The sequence below is a fragment of the Marmota monax genome, unplaced genomic scaffold (genome assembly GCF_021218885.2).
Source record: "Marmota monax isolate L192 unplaced genomic scaffold, Marmota_monax_Labrador192_F-V1.1 WCK01_AAM20220418_F8-fsc00043, whole genome shotgun sequence".
NCBI lineage: Eukaryota > Metazoa > Chordata > Mammalia > Rodentia > Sciuridae > Marmota > Marmota monax.
In genome coordinates, this window is record NW_026691982.1 from 10,382,530 (window position 1) to 10,404,356 (window position 21,827).

The 21,827-nt window shown below is 40.0% G+C and overlaps 1 protein-coding gene across 1 annotated transcript in view; it reads right to left on the reverse strand.

The window, feature by feature from the left end:
* The window catches only part of Lats2 (large tumor suppressor kinase 2), a 74,841-nt gene that overhangs the window by 41,373 nt on the left and 11,641 nt on the right, over positions 1-21,827 (reverse strand). Inside the window, exon 2 of the mRNA XM_046447747.2 lies at positions 20,310-20,847. Within this exon, the coding sequence (XP_046303703.1) occupies positions 20,310-20,648 (339 nt within the window). The 5' untranslated portion in view covers positions 20,649-20,847. The remainder of the gene's footprint in view (positions 1-20,309; positions 20,848-21,827) is intronic.

A 21,827-nucleotide genomic window follows, 5' to 3' on the forward strand; every position in this document is an offset into this window, starting at 1 on the left:
GGTCTATGAGCAGAAAGAAAACCAAAATGCTCTCTCTTCATGTCTCTGTGCACAGGACGATTCACCCAGGAAGTACCAAAGAAAAGGTATGACATAAAGCCAATCTCCAGAAACAAAACAGCATTCTTACAAGACCTTGTTTTTACTTACTAAGGAATTTTAAAGGGCAAAAACCCCATCATTTATTTCTCTCAAACGCATCCAGGTGGCTACAAATGAGTTGCTTAAAGCACAGGCTTTAAGGCTGTGTGTTGTCAATCAGTCACCAGTGGTCAGCATGGCCTCAGGGCCATCTAAGTTGAGCTTCTCTGCAGCTGGGGAACTCTGACTGCCTTGAGAGGTGGAGAAAGAATGAGGATGGTTCCCCGTCATGGGAATACTGTTTCCACAGAACACAGTGTTTCTACCATGCTATTGGGACAGAAGTCAACTCTGCTCCATGTGGAGCAGAGTTCTATCATTAGAACAAAATCTTCCAAGATATGGCACACTGTTTTCAGGCAATCCAGATTAACATAAAGCCACTGTGTCACACCACAGCGTGGCCACGATACATGGACCAAGGAAGCATTTTTCAGCACTGTCACTTCACCTTCTGTTCTGAACTCATCGTACTATCTTTAAAGCACACAACAGTGGTAGAGAAGGTGACCTTGATTCTTCAAAATTAAAAGGCATTTCTTTTAAGATTTATTTTAAGAGAGTTTGGGAGGACAGGGGAGGGAGGAGCACAGAACAAGGCAGGCCATGCATGGGTCACTGTTGAAGCTGGGCAGTGGGTATAAAAGAGTTCATTATTTCATTCTGTCTGCTAATTCAACTTTTTGAAAGGGCACTTCTGATATGCACATTTAAGTTTCCAGAAGAAACAAAACCCTTTTTTAAGTCCTTATTCCAATCCTTTTTTAAGCTCTTATTAATGTGTTCAGATGCTTAGGTTTCTCTGCATCATTAGTAGAAACTGCTGAAAACTCTACTCTGGAGTCAGCACTGATCTCGTGACACGTGGTTGGCCTGACAGAGCTCCAGATGCCTTACACAGGGCCACAGAAACCGGCTCTGTCACAGAGCAGCAGAAGCCAAGAGCTCCTCAATCTGCTCAGTTCCACACAGCATTCCAAGAGAGGAAACCAGAACAGAGCTTGGACTATTTGTTTCTATGCTTTCTTCCTGGGAGGAGCTAGTCTTATAACACTAAAGTGAAAGGTGATGTACGACGATGAAATTGGTGGAAAGACAGAATATTGAATCATAGGTCAGCCACCTCTGATTCAATGGTGGTTCCTCATATCTGATGAAGAGCTTTAGAAAAATACCAATGCCCAGAACACACTCAAGGCCAATAAAATCAGAACCGAGGAGCTGGTATCTTGAGGTATATGTGCATGTGAGGGGTATGCACACTTGCAAGTATGTGAGTGAATGAGTATGTAAATGTGTGTGTACATATAAGTGTGTGCATCCATGTAGCTGTACACACATATGCATGTGTTTTCACCCTGAGTCTAATGGGCAGCTACAGTTTAGAATTGTTGCTTGAGGCCATACACCTAAGATGTCCTAGAACTCTACAAACACAACCCCTTTTCTCTCCCACTGGCCCTAGAATCCTAAAATTCCTACCATGATAGATCTTGCTCCCACTGGCCCTTGTTAAAACTGTACAAAATGCATCTTGTTAGTCTTCCCAAACATTTAAAGAGATGAAATAGGCTGTGCCAAAGTCAGAAGAAGGATTCTCATTCGTTGTCAAGGTGCTTTTAGGAATCCTATGCTTAACAACTGAGAGAAACTGAACACTCAAGCAGGCAGGGGAATGGAGACAAGGGATCCTATAGAAGCACACACAGACATCAAGACAGAGGCAGAGTACAAGAAAAATGCCACTGGAGGACAAGACAGGGAGATGAGTCATCCCACCACTGAGGACTTATCACCCACGATAACTCCTGCCATAAGTTTGGTATTCCAAAACAACCAATGGGGGTAAGGTGGACAGTATTTTAATTAGGCTTTATAAAGTAACCAACGGGGGGGGGGATTGGACAATATTCTAATCAGGTACCATAAAAAATAGAAACAAAGGGGTAAGATCCTCAATCAGGTCATATAGGGAAGAGATCATCTCAGAGCTCAGCATATAAAACACTATTTCCAGACCGAGGATTGTAGTCAGGGGCACTCAACCACTGAGCCACATCCCCAGCCCTCTTTTGTATTTTATTTAGAGACAGGGTCTTATTGAGTCTCTTAGCGCCTCTCCATTGCTGAGGCTGGCTTTGAACTTTCGATCCTCTTACTTCTGCCTCCTGAGCTGCTGGGATTACAGGTGTGTGTCACCATGCCTGGCAAATAAAAGATTCTTATGATGTTTACTAAGTGGTTTCTAAGATACTCTTTGGGGAAAAAGTCACGATATCCTGCTTTAAAAGACAAACACTTCTTTGGAACCTATTGATGATCTTGATGATATAAAGTAATAAAATTTCCGCTTTTTACTTCAGCTGGATGCTTGGCAATGGCACTTTGGACTTTCATTAGCTAGGGAAGGTCATGAGGTGTAGGTTTGTACCACGATAGTTCAGGGAGGTAGGGGTGTTTCTGAGCCCCTCCAGCCAGCTACAATCCTGAGCTGTAACCCTCCTCCCAATGTCTGCTCACTAAGTCTCACAGGTAGCAAAGCTAATGCAGGGCTGGTGTCTAAATCCCATCAGAGAACACTTTCCCAGCATCAACCCTGAACCAAAGTTGTAACAGACGGCTGTAGAGTCCCCCAGGGCCCAGGAACCTCCTACATGGGAGGGACTCGTCAGGAACTAGGCATGGTGGTGCACACCTGCACACCTGTATGTAATTCCAGCAACACAGCAGCTGAGGCAGGAAGATGGCAATTTCAAGGCCTGCCTGGGCAATTAGCCAGATCTCTCTGGGTTCGATCTCCAGTAGCCAAAAAAAAAAAAAAGTATATACCTATATAAATATTTAAAAAATATATTAGATGGATAGGTAGATATGATAAAAGTTACCCTTAAGTTGACTGAACTTTTAGTGAGGGAGGTTCTGGGCAGGGCATGTCTAATGGCTTATTAGGACAACCTGCTGGGAGTTTACCTAGACCATCACCTACAATTAGTGTGGTTCAATTCAGCTGAAATGGCCTCATACTTATTAAGCCAGTGCTACACCACTGATTTGCTCCCTAGCCAGAGATATTTTACATTCACTTTTAAGCATTTCATCTTCCAAACTGAATGCTTACCACATCCTCAATAAGGAGAAGTGACAGCTCCACAGCCACATGTGGCTTAGGGTTGTCCCAGCAGCATAGGCCTCAAGCTCAGCCAGGTCCAAGAGTCCTCCACACTGACACAGAATCCAGGAGACAAGGCTCCCATCTAATTTATTGTACTGTTTTTTGATTCACTGCTTTTTATTTAATAATTATTAACTATAATCAATATTCCTTTGTGTCTAACCTACTATTTATTATTCTCAATGAGTTAAATGTCTTTGAAAAATACCTTGTGGATGAGGTATTTTTATGGTCATTGGAGAGGAGTTTCTAGGGGTCAGGCATGGGGAAGGGGCCATCTGCAGGAAGACACCCGAAGAGAATGTCTTAAAAGAAATGCATAAAGTTTCATAGAATGAGCTTATTCAATAATTCTGCCTTTTGGTGTCTTCTTCCATGTAGGATTATTTCGGTGTTCATCTCTATTCATGATACCTGAGGTAGAATATCATGAAACTCTGACTTGATTTCTTTTCTTTTTTTTTTTTTTTAAAGAACATTTTCTCTTTCTTTTTAGAGAGAGAGGAAGAGAGAGAGAGAATTTCAAAATTTATTTTTTAGTTTTCGGCGGACACACCATCTTTGTTTGTATGTGGTGCTGAGGATCGAACCCAGGCCGCACACATGTCAGGCGAGCGTGCTACCACTTGAGCCACATCCCCAGCCCCCTGACTTGATTTCATTAGGTCTGGACTCAAAATTATTAACCCAGATAGACTCAGGTCTTGACTTTAACAAGACACTATTAGTTAACAGTGTTCATATCATCTAGAATGGTAATGAATCTATGGGTCAGCTCATACAGAGGGTGGGGTCTCTCACAATCAGTACAGAGGAAAAAGTGAGATTATTACTGCAACCCTTCATTTAATGGTCCAGGCTAGGGGGAGGCAGAGCTGTGCAGATAAGCTACTGTTGGCCAAGCAGCCCTGTAGGTCTGGACTGGTTTATTTATCAGCCTCTGCTGTATGAACTGGACTGAAATAGAGGTTCCAGTCACAAGGGTTTTTAGAGTATAGCTTGTTTTTGACCATGATTTTGCCCGATGTTTTTGAAGAGACTCTCCACCTTACTCCCCTTGCCCAAGAATTGGCACAATCCTTCTTAAGCCACTTTGAAAATACTAGCCATAAAGAGGATTACCCATGAGACCAATACTAATCTCTGGAACTTTCACTTGATGCCCCACCCTTCTTTAGTGTGTAGTAAGTGGGAGATGGAAATAAACTATCTGCATCCATTATAGTTGGATACCCCTTCCCTATGCAATCAATGATCCACTCTCAGTCACTATGAGTTAACTTACAATTTCTAAAGCATTATATAAACGAAACCTTACTATATATACTCAGATGTGTTTAGCATTTTCATGCAGCATGATTTTGAAATCCATACATGCTGTTATGTGTGTGTAGGTAGTTCCATAGTTTGGTAGATAATATTTCATGGTATAGATGTAACACAAAATTTATTTATCCATTCAACTATTGATAAACATTTACAATTTAACGTTTATGCACAAGTCTTTTTATATACATTTACATTTCTTTTGGATAAATACCTGGGAGAAGAATGACTGAGACATATGGCAGTTATATGTTTAACTTGAGTTATAATAAAATTCCAGTCACTGCACATGATCATCAACACTTGGTATTATCAGACTTTCAAATTTTAGCCTTTGTAATGAGTATGGAGTGAAGTTTCATTGTGGTTTTAATTTGCATTTTCCCTGATGAAAACTGATGTTGATTATCATTTCATGTGCTTACTGGCCATTCCTATATATTCCTTTCTGAAGTGTGTGCTCAAATCTTTTGCCCATTTTTAAAGGTTTTGTCTTTTTACTATTGAATTGTAAGAAGCTTTTTATATATTCCAGATGCAAATCTACTGTGTTGGAAATATTTTTCTCACTCTATAGACTGACTTTTTGTCTTAATGATGTCTTTTAAAGAGCAATGATTTTTAACTTTGGAAAAAGTCTAGTTCAATTTTAAAAGTTATAAGAGGGCTGGGGATACAGCTCAGTTGGAAGAGTGCTTGCCTTGAATGCACGAGGTACTGGGTTCAATCCCCAGCACCACACACATACCCACAATAAAAGGTTTTAAGAAAAACTTTGCCTTTCTCAGCATTGCAAAGATTTTTTTCTTACACTTTTTTCCTGAAAGTTTTATAGTTATACATTTTACACTTAAGGCTATTATCCATTTTGACTTAAATCTTGTGAATGGTGTAAGAGTAGTTAATTTTTATCCATTAGGGTATCTAATTGTCTCAGCATCATTTATTGAAAAAGCAAAAAATAAAACAAAATAAAAATCCCTTTTTTCCTCATTAAAATTTCTTGGTTTCGTTGAAAATCAATTAAAATAGTAGACATGTGCCTATTTCTGGATTCTATTCCATTGATCTATCTATATGTCTTCTGCTTCTGCCAATCCCATGCTATCTTGACTACTGAAACTTTAATCTTCTCCACTAAAGTCTAGTTCAAACTCGTGTGACTAGTGTAAGTCTTGAGGTTAGGCAACTTTTATATTCTAGGTTCTTTGCAATGCTACATAAAAATACTGAGTCTTCTGATCCATGAACATGGTATATCTCCCCATTTGTTTACATTTTATTTATTTATTTACTTGTGTATTTAATTTTTGCAGTACTGGGGACTAAACTCAGGGGTAGTATACCTCTGATCTATATCCCTGGCCTGCCTTTTACTTTGAGACAGGATCTTGCTAAATTGTTCAGGCTGGCCTCAAACTTGCCATCCTCCTGCCTCAACCTTCCAATTGCTGGGATTACAGGCAGGCACCATTATGTTTGGATTAGATCTTTAATTTGCTCAACAATGTTTTTTAGTTTTAAGTACACATATTTTGTTAAATTTATCAAGTTGTTCTTTTATTTTATTTGTTTTTTTACTTTTTTGTAGTGCTGAGGATGAAACCCAGGGCCTCATGCATGCCAAGCAAGGTGCTCTACTACTAAGCTTTATATCCACAGTCCCAATCCTTAAGTATTTTATACTACTGAATGCTACTGTAAATGAAATCACATTTAAAATTTCAATTTCCAAGTGTTCGTTGTTAGCATGCAGGAAAAAAGTTGATTTTTTGTTTGTTTGTTTTTGTATTCTGACATTACATCCTGTGTCTTTGCTAAATTATTATAGGACACTATTAATTCTGGTAAAACTTTGTTACAGATTCATTAGAATTTTCTATAAAAGGGGTCATGTCCAATGCAAATAAAGACAGTTTTTTCCCCCAATCTGTATACTTTTATTTTCTCTCTGGTTATCACATTAGCTAGGACCTTCAGTAGAAATTGGAGCCAGGTGTGGTGGTTCATGCCTGTAATCCCAGTGGCCTGGGAGGCTGAGGCAGGAGAATCACAAGTTCAAAGCAAGTTTCATCAAAAGCAAGGTGCTGAGCAACTCAGTGAGACCCTGTCTCTAAATAAAATACAAAATAGGGCTAGGGATGTGGCTCAGTGGTCAAGTGCCCCTGAGTTCAATCCTCAAAACCAAAATGAAAATGAAAATGGACATACATGCCTTATTTAGAGGCAAGGTAGGTGTTGTTGTTTACGTTAAATGTTGACGTTACTGTACACAGAGGCTCTTTAGCAAATTCAGAAAGTTTCTTTTTATTCCTAGTTTGGTGATTTCTTTTTCCTTTTTTTTTTTTTTTGGTTACAAATGGCTGTTAGAGATTTTTTTGAAATGTCTACCCTTTATCCATTGAGATGATAAAATAGTTTTACTTTTTATTTTGTTGATCTGGTAGATCGCACTGATTCTCTAATGTTAAACTAAACACGTATGTTTATAATATCTTACTTGGTCTCGACAAATTATCTTTTTACTAAATGTCACTGGCAATATTTTGGCAAGAATATTTGCATTTATATTAGATAACTGGAACACTGGCCTGTAGTTTTTCTTAGTGTCTTTTGTCAAGTCTTGTTATCAGAATAATACTGGGCTTGGGGCTGGGGATGTGGCTCAAGAGGTAGCGCGCTCGCATGGCATGTGTGCGGCCCGGGTTCGATCCTCAGCACCACATACAAACAAAGATGTTGTGTCCGCCGAAAACTAATAAAATAAAATAAAATATTTAAAAAAAAAAAAAGAATAATACTGGGCTGGGGATGTGGCTCAAGCAGTAGCGTGCTCACCTGGCATGCGCCTGCGGCGCTGGGTTCGATCCTCAGCACCACATACAAATAAAAAATAAATAAAGATGTTGTGTCCGCCGAAAAGTAAAAAATAAATGTTAAAAAATTCTCTCTCTCTCTCTTAAAAAAAAAAAAGAATAATACTGATCTCATAAAATAAGTTGGGACTATTCCTTTTTTTTTAATTTTCTGAGAGCCTAGCTAGGATTACTATGATTTCTTCCTTAATTGTTTGATAGAATTCACCAGTGAAGTCATGTGAGTCCATAGTTTTCTTTGTAGGAGGACTTGAATCATGAATTTTATTTATTTATTTGTGTGTGTGTTTAGAATAGAATTTATTTTGTGCTTTGGATGTGGGTATGAAGTACAGGACACCAGTTGCTTTGAAGTCTTACAGAATTATGTAGCTAAACATACTTACTAGTTTTTTGTCTTGTTTTATTGGTGCATTATAGTTGTACATAATGATGAAATTTGTTGTTACATATTTGTATATGCACATAATGTAACAACATAATTGTGCCATATCACTCCCCAACTCTCCTCCACCTCCTTGCCCTCCTCCCCTCCCTTTGTCCCTTTCCTCTATTGAGCTCCCTGTTAATTTTCATGAGAGCCACCCTGCCCCCTTCTATTCCTTTTCTGGCTCTAACTTCCGCAAATGAGAGAAAACATAGGACCCTTGCTTGACCTTCTGAACTCGGCTTATTTTGCTTAACCTAAGGTCTCAAGTTCCACCTGTTTTCCTGCAAATGACATAATTTATGTCTCTTGAATTTCGTTTAATAGAAATTAAGCCATTTAGGCTTTTCTATTTCTTTTTGTGTCAGTTTTGGTAGTCTTTGTCTTTTATTTGGAGACAGGGTCTCACTGAGTTGATCACATGCCTGTAATCCCAGCAATTTGGGAGGCTGAGACAGAAGGATAGCAAGTTTGAGGACAACCTCTGCAATTTAGTGAGACCCTGTCTCAAATTAAAAAAATAAAAAGACTGAGGATGTGGCTGAGTGGTTAAGCACCCTACTAAGTTCAATCCTTAAACCAACAACAACAACAACATCCGACAGACATAAGAAACAAGAAAGTGTACTGATAACTGTTTAAAGTAAGGTGATGCATGGCATTTCACTATGCTGTTTTACTTTCTAAAATTCTCCAGAACAAAAAACTAACCAAATCCAAAAAAGAAGTATGTACATAACTAAATAACAGTAACTGCCTTCTGGGCAATGGATTAATGGATGAAATTTCCTATGTGAGAATGCTACATTTTTAAAATAGATTTTAGCTGTTGATGGGCTTTTATTTTATTTATTTGTATGTGGTGCTGAGAATCAAACCCAGTGCCCCGGGCATGCTAGGCAAGCGTGCTACCATGGAGCCACAACCCCAGCCCCATGAGAATGTCATATTTTAATATATCAGGAGAACTGTCTCTCTTTCAAGTCCTGTGAATGCAACCAGGAAGCTTCTAGCTGAAACTCAGATGCTCATTTGCTCTGCAGTAATTCTGACCACATTATCTTTTTAATAGTAGAAAGACTGGGTTGGAGTAGTAAATCTCTTAAGATCCCATGTAGACACACCAGGATTTCCAGAATGGTACAGACACAAACAGAAATTTGGAAAAGTGAGACCTCAGCCTGAGCTGGACTGAATGGCTGGAGAGGATGGTGGAAGCAGGACTTCATAGGAAGGGGAGCTATGGCTGGCTGGGGGGTGGGGGGATATGCTCATGTGGGGTGACAGCATGAATAAAGACAATGCAGGAGAAAGTCACACAGCTTGGTGGCAGGTAAAAGGCAGACCCAAATGAAGCAGGAGGTCTGGGCCAGTAACAGGAGAAATAATGAAGCTTGATTACTAAGTAGAGATCAGATCACAGAAGGAAGAGTGTGGTGGTTACCAAGGAGTGGTTGATAGCTGCATTTGGAAAAAGGTTATTGAAGAATTATTGGATTGTGGACTATTTAGAAGAATCCAGGCATAGAGAAGGGTTCTTGCAGCAAGAAGACAGATTTGAAAATCACTTGGAAAAAAACAGTAGGTATTAGAGAAAGTACCATCAATACAATGACTGAAGTGAAGACTGGAACCAAAGGCAAGTCCAAGATAAAGGCCTCAGCCTCTCTGTTAGGAATTTCTTGTGCCAGAGAAAGGGTGAGGGAGAGAGTAAGAGGTGGGGTGAGAGAGAAGCCCAGACAGAGAGAGAGAGAAAAGGCACATCTTCCTGTCTAGAAAGAATTATGAAACTACCAAGGAAATTCTGAAAGCTATCTGCTGCCCTAGTAGGGAATCTCAAACAGGTACAGATGCAAATATGTCAGATTGGAAGCAATCACAGCAAGATTCTAGGATACAAGGTGAGGCCTCTTGCTCAAATATTTCTAGCCTAAAACACCTGAAAAAAATGGACACACCAAAACAGCAGAGTTCAATGAAGCCATTTGGCATGGAGACAGAAAGGAAAGGTGACAGAGCCACATGCAGTGTCCCTGAGGTCTCCTCTAATTTACTCTGAGGCTGACAGCTGGCACAGAGTCCAATTTGTTCCACTCTGCTCAGCCACATTCTTGGGCCTCCTAGATGCCAATGCCACCAGTTTTACTATGGCTCTTTTACCGAATAAAAGCTTTTATAAATCAAATGAAGTTGCTTCAAGTTTACATTGACTGTTTACTTGTTGGCTAGGGAAAATTTTCACTGTTAATCATTTACTTTTGTACAAAACAACCTTTATTTCTATCACATGATTAATAATTCTTCTAATGTCATAACCCCAAATACATATCAAAGCCACAAGGACACACACATTCCCCGAATTTAAGCATATTTTCTTCATGTGACTTCTGTAGGAAAGGGAACCAGTAGCTGCGAGGCTGGTAAGAGAACAATAATCTTATTATTTATTAAAATATGCCATAGTGCCCCAAACCCAGCTCTTAGACTGCTTCACTGATGACACAGGGCTGGGGTTTGGCTGCCATCTCTGTGTACCAACTATATACATAAGCCACCATAGAAATATTTTTTTGGGTTTGCAGGACAACTCATGAGGCAGGAATAATCATTACCCCAATAATCTCAAGAATCAGAAAGAAGGTCATTTGCCCTGGTGCCACATGGTTGATGACACACAGTTCTTCCATGGTTTCTAACAAGAGCCATCTTCCCTTTCTTCCTCCTTACCCAGTTTTGTTAGGAATGGCCATGTGCCCAATCAAAGTATCCATTTACAAGGTTGTTTTAGACTCCCAGATCCTGGCCAGTTAGGTGTGGCAGAAGCTCCCTGACAAAAAGCGAGGGCTCCAGTGGTGGTTTGCTGCCCTTCCCCTGCCTCTTGTCTGGAATGTTGACTGAAGAGATGCCACCCGGTGCACATGAACACGGAAGCCACCTGCCTGCTCACCTCCAGCTATCCTCCCTGTTTTACCTATGGGTAGTATGCCTGTTGGCAGCTCAGTTCAGTTCTCAAGAGACATGGCAAGCTGGGGGGGGATATAGCTCAGCTGGTAGAGGGCTTTCCTAGTATGCACAAGGCCCTGGGTTCAATCCCCAGTACCACCAAAAAAAAAAAAAAGAGAGAGAGAGAGAAAGAGACAGACAGAGACATGGCAAGCAAGTTCAGTCAGGATTTCAACATAGGGTCAGCTTGCCTCTAACACCTGGAGCACCTCTGAGTACCAGGGCCAGATTACCCACTGCTCATACAGGGCCAGATTTTAAAAGCTGTGGTAGCCTGAAGGACAGGGGAATGGTAAAGTGGGAAGAGAAATTTCCCATCATTTCCCACACTACAGTAAGACATCAAGAACACATCAAAATTCAAATTGTTCCACTAATAAAATAAGTCAATTATAGAAAATTTAAGATTAGAAAAATATAATTATTAAAAAAAAACTCCTCTCTTTCAAATATGCCACTAACAAAATAAAGAAATCAAAGATTGGTAAAACCTAATATATAAAAATTTCATAGTGGATGCATTATGCTTCCAGTCACTTGATTTTAATATCCATATAAAGAGAAGCTGGCTAGTGACTGTGATTAACTGATGTGGCTTTTTTTTTGAAGTCTGAAACTCATAATGACTCTTTTAAAATTGTTCTAAAAGAGATTACTGTTAGACAACATTTAAAAATTCAATTTCCTTGTTGGTTTCTTTTTTTGATTATTTATTTATTTATTGAAATTGTCGATAGACCTTTGTTTATTCACTTTATTTATATGTGGTGCTGAGAATCGAACCCAGTGCCTCACATGCTAGGCAAGCGCTCTACCACTGAACCACAATCCTAGCCTTCCTTGTTAGTTTCTTCCTCTGCTCTGTAAATCCACAAATGGTTTGGCTCTGAAAGAAACAGTTTAAAAAGAAGTCCCCAAATAGACTGCATGCAAACCCAAGACTTAAAACCCAGAACCCCTCATCTAACACCCTACCCCTTGCATCAAGCTGAGGTTCCAGGTCATGGTGATTTTTAACCTTGTCTGTACAACTTGGACCTTACAACCACATGACAGCAAATAATATTCTTAACAGGAAACTGTTGGGTGTGACCTAACAGGTGTTAAACAAACCATATCTGTGATTTTCAACATTTTTCACATAATGGGACACACAGAGAATGCTAATATCTATACTGCATGCATGGATAATGGGAGAAGCTTGTAGAGTCCAGGAATTCATCTCTCTAAGGGCAGCAGAAAACAACACCTCAGAAGACTGGTAGCCAGTTGTTCCCAAACCAGCCAAGAAACTGCAGCAAATTGAGCTGGGGGCGCCAGAAAGCACTGCTCCCAGGTACCTGCACAGCTTGTCCATCTCCCCAGGGAGTAGGTTTTGTCCATTTGCCTGAATGCCCAGCTCTTTCTTGCAAATCCACCCAAACTGCAGATTCCATTGTTAACCTAGGACTTGCACCACTTACAAATGCTAATAACTCAGGGAGGAGAGAAAAGACACAATCCTCAAAAATCCATTGTAACAAAGAAAGTGGGTCTAGCCGGGACACTTAGTAAGAATCCCTCTCATAATATGCCATTTGCCTACTACACAAAATCGGAGAATCATTTCTGCTTTTTTTTTTTTTTTTTGGTACAGGAGGCACTTAACTACTGAGCCATCCCCAGCTCTTTTTCTTTTTTATTGTGAGACAGGCTCATGCTAAGTTGCTTAGGGTCTTGCTAAATTGCTGAGGCTGGCTTTGAACTTGTAATCCTCCAGTCTCAGCCTCCTAAACCCTGGGATTATAGGCAAATTGATGAGGATTACAGGTATGCACCACCACACCCGGCTATCATGTTTTTGAGAGCTTGTGAATCTGGGTCCTAGAGCATACTGACCAGAACAAAGCTGCCACCACATAGACTTAAAGACTATAGGGAGGTGGATATTCAACAAATGCACCATTACTTAGCAACAAGTTCTGATAAAAAGTATTATGGGGAAATTAAGGTATAATGAGAGAGCACAGGGGTCTAATTTATACTGGAAGATCAAAAGGCTTTTCTGAATCACTGACATGAAGACAGCCATCAAGAGGAAATGGGCATTGGGGTAGGGGTGGGGGTGGGCAGTGCTGGGAACCAGACAAAGTCACAGGGCAGAACGGCAGGGATGGGTGTGGCTTGAGGCCACAGGCTCCAGAGCACCATCCCAAGGGCAGTGAGAAGTTTCCAAAAGGGAAGTGACAGAATCTTCCCTTTCCAGAATGCACTCTCCTTGGAGGAGGGTGCTGAGCAGGAAAGGCCTGATTGAAGGGCAGGAGAGATGGCAGAAGACACTGCAATCTCAGGAGTGAAGGCAGAGACCTGGACCCCAAAGAGCAGAGGACAGCTGCAGAGGGGCTTTGGGAGGGAACTGACAGAGAAGAGTGCTCAAGGGTGACAGGGGAGAAAGCAGGTCACAAACAACATGCTCAATGTAACCGCATTCTGTTACGAAAAATAGATGTGTACATTACATATAGACCTTGTTTTATAATATATAACACTGTACACGTTTTTACTAGAAAAAAGGTGGCCACTTTTATACCCAAAACATTAAGAGTGATCATATCTGGGGTGAAGAATTACAGGCAGGCAGTCTTTTCTTCTTATCCTGTTCCATATTTTCCAAACCTACATGAGGAACACATTTTAGTAGCTAGTAAAGACTGTAGAGTGGGAGTAGGACACAGAAAGGTATAATCTGCTTGTATATTGTCAAAGTAATTTAATTTTTTAAAAAAGTATGTATTTATTTACATTTTTTTTTTTTTTTTTTTGCAGTGCTAGGGATGGAACCCAGGGGCCTTAGACAGGCTAGACAAGCACTGCACCACAGAGCTGTACCCCCCCAGCCCTAAGGTAATTTTAAATCCTACTTTAAAAGATACAGTTTACCTTTTGTAGGGTCAAATTTGATTTGAAAGGCATTAAAAAAAAAAAAAAAAGAGTGGGGAAAAGGCAAGGAACTGCTACACCCAAAAGCCATTGTGATATGACTTCCTGTTAAATTACTGACATTCCTAAACCTAAGTGTTTCTTTCTTCCTTCTATTAGTATTTCAGGGCAGTGTGATTATTCACACCAAAAAAAGTGGTTCCCTTTCCAGAGGAAGGAGGAAGAGGAAATGTATATGTTATCTAAATCTTTTTTCATTAGCAAAAACCTTTATTTCAGTGAAACAATCCTGGGGTGGGATTCTGCCTGTCAGCCAAGACAAAGAAAACAACAGTTTAGTGCTAATGTTTCTCTAGGTCTTTCTCAATAATGCATATTGTTTTTGTTTGTTTTTTAATGTTTAGTTGTAGATGGACACAATTATGTGGTGCTGAGGCTTGAACCCAGTGCCTCACACATACTAGGCAAACACTCTATCACTGAGACAAAACCCCAGCCCTCAATAATGCATATTGTTAGAACTAAACAGAATAAATATAAGAATTGCCTTTCACTAAAACATCTATTCCAAGTCTGACATTAGAGGGGAGGGCTTTCACCTGGATTAGTTAAGGATCATCTCTGCTTCAGTAATTTATTTTTCTGCTGGGATTCAATCCAGGGCTTTCTGTATGCTAGGCAAGCACTCTACCACTGAGTCACATTCCCAGCCCTGCTTCAGTAAATATTAACTGAACACATGCCCCGGAGAAGCAGCTGGAAGGCCTTCAGGATACACAGGAATAAACCTCCAGGATCCAGTCCTCAAGCAGAGGGAAAGTGAGACAAGAAAGAGCACAACAACTTGCCAACACAAGGCCTGTGCATCCACTGCCTATGAGTGAGGTTGCTATGAAGTCTAAATAGGAACAGCTCATCTCCCAGTGAAGCATAAGGAAGATCCAGTGGTTAAAAAAATAATAATAATAAATGGAGCCTTAAGATACTAGAACCCAAATAGGAGGAAGATGGGAGGGGACCTAACTAGCCAACAAAACTGATACGTGGAAAAAAAATCACTGTTATGGTTTGAATATTGAAGCCAGAATTAGACAGGCAGTCAGTATAGATACGTAAATTGAGTCAGGTCGGATCAAGGAGGCCAATTTTGAGTGAGTCCTGCAAGTTGGAAGACTGTCCCCTGAGGGATTGAAATGTTAATTCCTTCAGAGCCCTTCCTCCACCCTTATCAAGAACCTACCCCTGCTCCAACCTATTGCTAGCAGGTAACCTGTCTCAAGAATTGCCCCTCCCTACAGGGAGCTATAAAGTTAATGAATGTGTCCTGGGCTGCTCCATACTGCCCTTCTCCCTTCAGCCCACCTGTTTCCCACCTTTTTGGCCATCCCACTGAGCAATCCTGGGCCTAGTCAGTAGCAGGAGGGAGAAAGACAAGGGAAGAAGGCAAGAGAACAAAGGAAGCCTAGGACATATAAAAAGGGCAGAACACCTTGCTTCTGGGGATACCAGGATACCAGCTGTGGCCCCCTTCTCTCTCCTGGGAGAATAAACCCTGCTCTATAAGCTTGCCTCGGCGTGCTTCTCTAATGTTCAAACTTCAACATGTGAGGAAGCAGAACTCGTCACCTATAATGGGCAGTATCAATATGAGGTGTCCCCAAAAACCTCACGTGTAAGATAATGCCTTAACCGAATCAGTGAATTAATCACCTGATGGGATTAATTGGTGACTGAAGGCAGGTGGGATGTGGCTGGGGGTGGCATCAGGGGCATGGCTTTGGGGTATATGGTATCTGGCAAGTGGAGTGTGCTGAACATGAGCCCAGAGGAATGAAGCCTGTGGTGTATGGATTGAGACCTCTGAAACTGTGAGCCCCCAAATAAACTTTTCCTCCTCTAAGATTGTTCTGGTTACGTCCTTCAGTCATAGCAGCGAAAAAGCTGACTAAAACAGTCATTTGGGAATCAATAAGTAGAAAGGGGTAGCTGGGAGAAGGCCCATTGCACATCCTTATCAGAGAGAGCTCATTGGTATTGGGAAATTAGTGAGTATGTGCTGTGGACTAGAATCTGCAGCTGGAGCAAGACAGGGCATCGAGAGCCAGCAAGTTCTGTGCATGGGTCCAGAGAGGAGATAAATGACAACAGGATGCCCCAATGAACATGAGTGAAAGGGGGAGAAGTCATAGCAAATGGAAACACAGAACCTGAAAAAGAAGCATCCATCCAGCAACAAGGGCAATGGTGAACACAGGATACATCACAGCCAGATCTCTGAAAGACCACCCTCAGAGAGTAGTACACTGACTCCTTCCTCTCAGTGACACTGTCACTTGTTTTGTACGAGTAATAAGCAAGTGTAACAAGCACTCTGCACACAGGTCAGTTCACAAGCACTCAGGTGGGACAGGATGCTGCACCATCTCAAATGACTGCTGTGCAGTTCTGAAGAAATAATATCTGGCAAGTGCTTAGGATGGTGCCTGGCACACAGGCACCTGCAAACCCCAGGGCAGTTCCCATGCGAGACCCTCCTGCCCCTGAGGCTCAGGCCACAACCCCTTGCAGTGCTGTCAGAAGAAGAACTTGTATAGTGTGTGGAGAAACTTGTTTTTTTTTTTTTTTCCTCTCTGCCCTTTTGGCTTAAAAATGCATTTTTGACTTCCTTTGCTTATTAACCAGATCCATCCCAGATTCCCTGGGTGCAGTGGTCATTGTTTTCAGGAAGGCTGCCTCTGAATGTACATCTCAATTACTGGCTATTTTCCTTTTGCCAAATTTGGTTTTAAAAAAACACTTTGTGGGGCTGGGGATGTGGCTCAAGCGGTAGTGCGCTCGCCTGGCATGCGTGCGGCCCGGGTTTGATCCTCAGCACCAAATACAAACAAAGATGTTGTGTCTGCTGATAACTAAAAAATAAATATTAAAATTCTCTCTCTCTTTCTTAAAAAAACAAACAAAAAACCCCACTTTGTTTATATGTTCCCTATCCTCATTCCATTAAAGATTTAATTTAAACACATACAATAAAGTGGAAGAGAAGTGGACTAAATCAGGATTAGGAAAATCACAGCTGACACAAAAATTCAGGAATATATGGATGCTGAGCCACAAATTGGGCACCTCTCAGCAGACAAGAGGGAGACTCCACTAAGGTCAGAAAACAGGTTGTCAAGAGAAGAAAAAGCATGCTGATTTCTCAAGGGAAGCAAGAACATGTGGGAAGTATTTACATCTGGAAGAGATTTCTCATCCAATTCCTCCTTTAGGGGACACAACCTGACAAACTGCATTGCTATTCCAAGGGATTCCAGAGCCATGGGCCTGACCTGGAAGCTATTGCTTTGGGTCCTCATTCTCCCAAGACCTATACTCCTACACTCCTAAGTACAGTAAGCTCAGCAACACCTCTGCAGCGTGGCATGGAGGTGCTCCACCTGTTAACCCACTTGGAAAACACAAGCCACTGCTTCTGTGTAACAGAGAAACATTACATACATTAACATCACTGCAAATCAATTCAGTGCTTTTAAAAACCCTGAAGAGGAAAACCTGGAAATACGATTATTTGAAACCATGAAGATTAAAAGAAGAAAGAGAACTGAATGTTATAAGGCAGTAAAGTAAAAGCTAAATTTAAGTGATTACTTATGCCAATAGCAAGTATTCAATGATACAAAATATGAAATTTGTAATCAAAAACTTAACATTCCAATTCCTCAAAGCTATATTTAAAGAGCAGCTCTTTCCCTTAAGGAACATTAATCTACTAGCCTAGTTTCCTTTTACCTATAGGAATTTCTACAAGTCTTTAATAATTTATGTGCAAAAGATTATGAATATCATATTATTTGATATATATATTATATCATCACATAGAAAATTAAGTCTTTTGCGTTTTCCAGAAATTTTCACTTTTAGACATTTTCATTTAAAATAAACCCATACATGCTAGTTACATGGATACGCTTAATATGAAAATTCACCTAGCTGTAAGCTTACAAATTACACATTTTATACATTTATTTATTTATTTATTTATTTATTTATTTATTTATTTATTTATTTAGTGGTGCTTAGGGTCAAACACAGTGCCTCACACATGCTAGGCAAGCAGTCTACATCTGAGGCACAACCCCAGCCCAAATTATACATTTTTTAAATGTAAATTTTACTTTAATAAAAAGTTAAAAAGAAAGCATTCATTCACAACCAGTCAAGGGAATGTTTTCAATAAGCCTTAGTCCAGATAAAATGGAAAGATGTCTAGATGCACATAAGTAAATAAGATACTGCATGTGAAAGCAGGTGTCACCACTAGCACCTGCAAGACCTTGGGAAAACAAGGCACTTACTGCCCTCTGATGAATAGAGATTTAAAGTTAGCACTTAAAATTAAAATACAGGAGAACAAAACTGCCTCTGAATTAAAACTGCATCTAATACAATAGGAGACAAAGGGGGAAAGGTACAAAGGTAGGAATACCTATTGTACTGGAATTCAAATAATCTGATTTATCCGACAGATGCACACAGCTTCAGAGGCACCACTGATCTTTTCCTCACATTATTCGGGCTCACATAATGAAATTCCTACTAAAAATTTTTGAAAGCAAATACACCCTTGTCTGAGTTGGAAGGTATGGGTGGAGGTGCATCTAGACACCAAACTGACTGAATAATTTCAGGAGCATTAAAGATGGCAATGGAGCCCCTTCTACTAACAATTAACATAAATTAAATGTTGATGGGAACACTTCATTGGTATCATGATCCTTAATTTTCCTGTACTTGTATTTTACCACATTAAAAAACAGTATTACTTCATTATTTCTTGCACTGTAATTATCATTAATGGATTTTACCCTAATAAGATCCCACCTGTACTTTGGATTATTTGCTTGACTTGTTTCTTTTTCTCATTGCTGAAATACAACTGAAAAGAACACCGGGGCTCTGGTTGCCTCTTTTGTTTGCAATTGATTTACAGGAGAAGATTTTAGGCTTTACTGTTGGCCTGAAAGCCCCTCTGCAATGTTATTGCAATGTTTCCCTAGGACTGCTCCTTTCCTATTTTCAAACCACTGCTTTTTGTTTGTTGGGAATACACTTGGCAGCATATTTAACTTCATACTTTTACCATGAGCAAGGTCATGCCTTTGCTGTCAGCTTCCACTGCTAAAACACTCCACACCACATTACTCATGATCCTGTGCTTTACAAACGCAACTCAACCTAACAATGCTAGCTAGACACAAGTTAATCCCAGTATATCCCCAAGTGTCAGGGAAGCCCCCTACAAAATAGCAGGATTTGTTTCACAAACATCATCTGAGAAGTGTCAGTTTTCTCCGTTAAGTTCTACACAAGAGGTTTGAGATTGTCTTTGAAAACAAAGATGACACTTTTAGCCTTTTCCTACAACTGTGATGCCAGGGGTAGATAATTAGGTTATTTCTAGGAAACTAAAAGTGCTCACGCCATCCTGGCTCTGAGCTAATTTTGCAAGGCAGCATAACTACAGAGTTTATTTCTATTTTGTAAAATTGTGATTTTTAAAATGACAGATGAATTATAAAGCGCTGGCTTTCATAAGTCATTTTATAATACAATCATAGTTTTGCTAGTTACATTCTAACTAATTACATTTATACTTGGTTTGATACTAGTTTCATTTTATATTGTCCTGATTCTCAACTTGTATTTTATTCAGGTATGTACACTGTTAAGAAAGCATAAGAATACGGCTATAAGTTGTGTATTTATGTCTAATTGATGCCATCTTCGTTAATGAAGGTGCAACTGAGAAGGTAAAGCATACCATTCACCACATTTTGATGATTTTTTAAGCCTTTTCTGATTTTTCTTATTTTCTGCATATACTTACATCTCCCATAACAGTGTAAACAACTGTTTTTTAAAATAGGAGCAAACAGAGAAGAGCCAATGTATGTTAACCAATACTCCTAAACAGAGTTTAAAAATACATGAACCAAAAACAAAAAAAAAGGAAAGCTAATCCCTTCCCCACGATAGCTCAGAATAACCCTCAATAAACCCCAGAAAAAAAGGTGAGGTAGGAAAGCCCTTCTCATCATCTTAACAACAGAACTGGGCTGGAGATATAGCTCAGTAGTGAAGCACATGCTTAGCATGCTTAGGCTCTGTGTTCAATCCCAAGCGGGACAATTTAGGGAGAGTTCAGAAACTTCTGGATCTTGCCTAAGAAGAAAAGCACCTAAGGACTGTTTTGGAGACAAAGTAGAGAACTGTTCAATGATACACAAAAGAGCCCTTGATTTTTAACCTCAAGACACTTCAGTGAGAGGTAACCAATTCATAGCCTTCGAGTAGCTGCCGAAGGATTCTAGCTGCCCCCAACATCCTCGAAGTGGCTCCTCACTGTAACCACCCCCAGGGGAAGCCAGAGGAGGTCTGTGCCTACCTGGTCACATCCTGCATTCACCAATTCCTGCAGCATTTGCCGGTTTACTTCTGCAGCCGCGGAAGTGCCTGATTCATTGGCAAAAGGCAACAGGGAATATCTGATTTCCCTGAGTGCTTTCTGATAAGGTCCAAACTTCGGGGTGGTTCTCATCTGCTGCTGCCTGGTGGCATCCTTGCTCCCCAGGACTTTGGAATCCAGGGAAGTGTCACTGTTTGGTCCCACGGGCAGCCCCTGAGCCGAAGACTTGGATGGCTGCTTTAACCCTTCACGGATCTCTTGTAGTCTCTGTCGGCTATTCCCAGAATAAGTTGTGGCAGGAAAAGTCTTTGGCCTCATTGTTAGTCCAGTTTCCTTTTACCATAAATATAATCTTCTCAAAGTATTTTATTATTTAAAAAAATAGTCAATAGAATCAGTTAGTTGTAAACATACTTTTCAAAACAATTTCCTTTTGAAAATTTTCTTTCCTTCAATTTTTGTAATTCCTATAGAGAACTTAAAATTCTCCAGTCTTCATTTTGAAGACCATCATTCTCTGAAAAAGAAAATAAATGGGGGAAAAAAATGTTTACTTATGGTTTTTCATATAATGTTAATGCTACTTTGTAGAAATGGATAATGATCTTTGAAATATTCCACCTGAGAAGATAAGAAAGAACAGCATTGCCTTTCATATATGACCAAAATACTCTTTAGCTCTGATCAAAACACATGACGTCTGGGGATGTCCCAAGGTGTTTCCTATAACATGTAGTCTGCAACCAAGTAAATCTCCATAAATATCTAACTCAGAGCAAGAACAGTAGACTCAACAATTGATAACACATTTTAAGTATTTCATTATGATGTAATTTCATTTTAAAATCCATGACTTGAGTATTTAGGGCTAAATTTTCTCCATGGATTTCTGGTTTGCCCTTAACAATCATTCAAGTCCTGGTCCACATCCCTCACCCTGTGGCTTTACCCACCTCTCTACCTACCTGGGGCTATTGTCCTTCCATATCTTTGGAAACTTTTACTCATGAAACTTTCCAACTTTCCTGTGACAACACAAATCTTGTCACATTACAGATGTCCTGTATTGCAGTAGAAAGAAGTTTCCATACGACGCATTATGGGACTGAAGGTAATGACCTCCTTGAATTTTACAAGGTGTGCACTTAATATTTTGACACAAATAGCAAAATTAAAATATCTTTCTTGCATAAATTGATACCTACATGGAAAGGAACTGGGCGATTTCATTCTCAGAGTACACCATGCCCACATTAACAACAAGTGGCTGCATCATATAAGTTATTGGTGTAGACTACTTACCACTCCAGCAGAGAAATGGTCTCTTTATACAGAGCTACACATTACAAAGACACTTTTCCATGGTGAAGTGTATTTACCCCAGGCCTAATTCATCTACTACTCTGCTGTTCTTTCATTCAGAAAACAAAATACAGCCTAATTCCCTGACAGTACCCTTAGCAGCCAACTCTGGTCATTTATCAGCCATGCCAAATT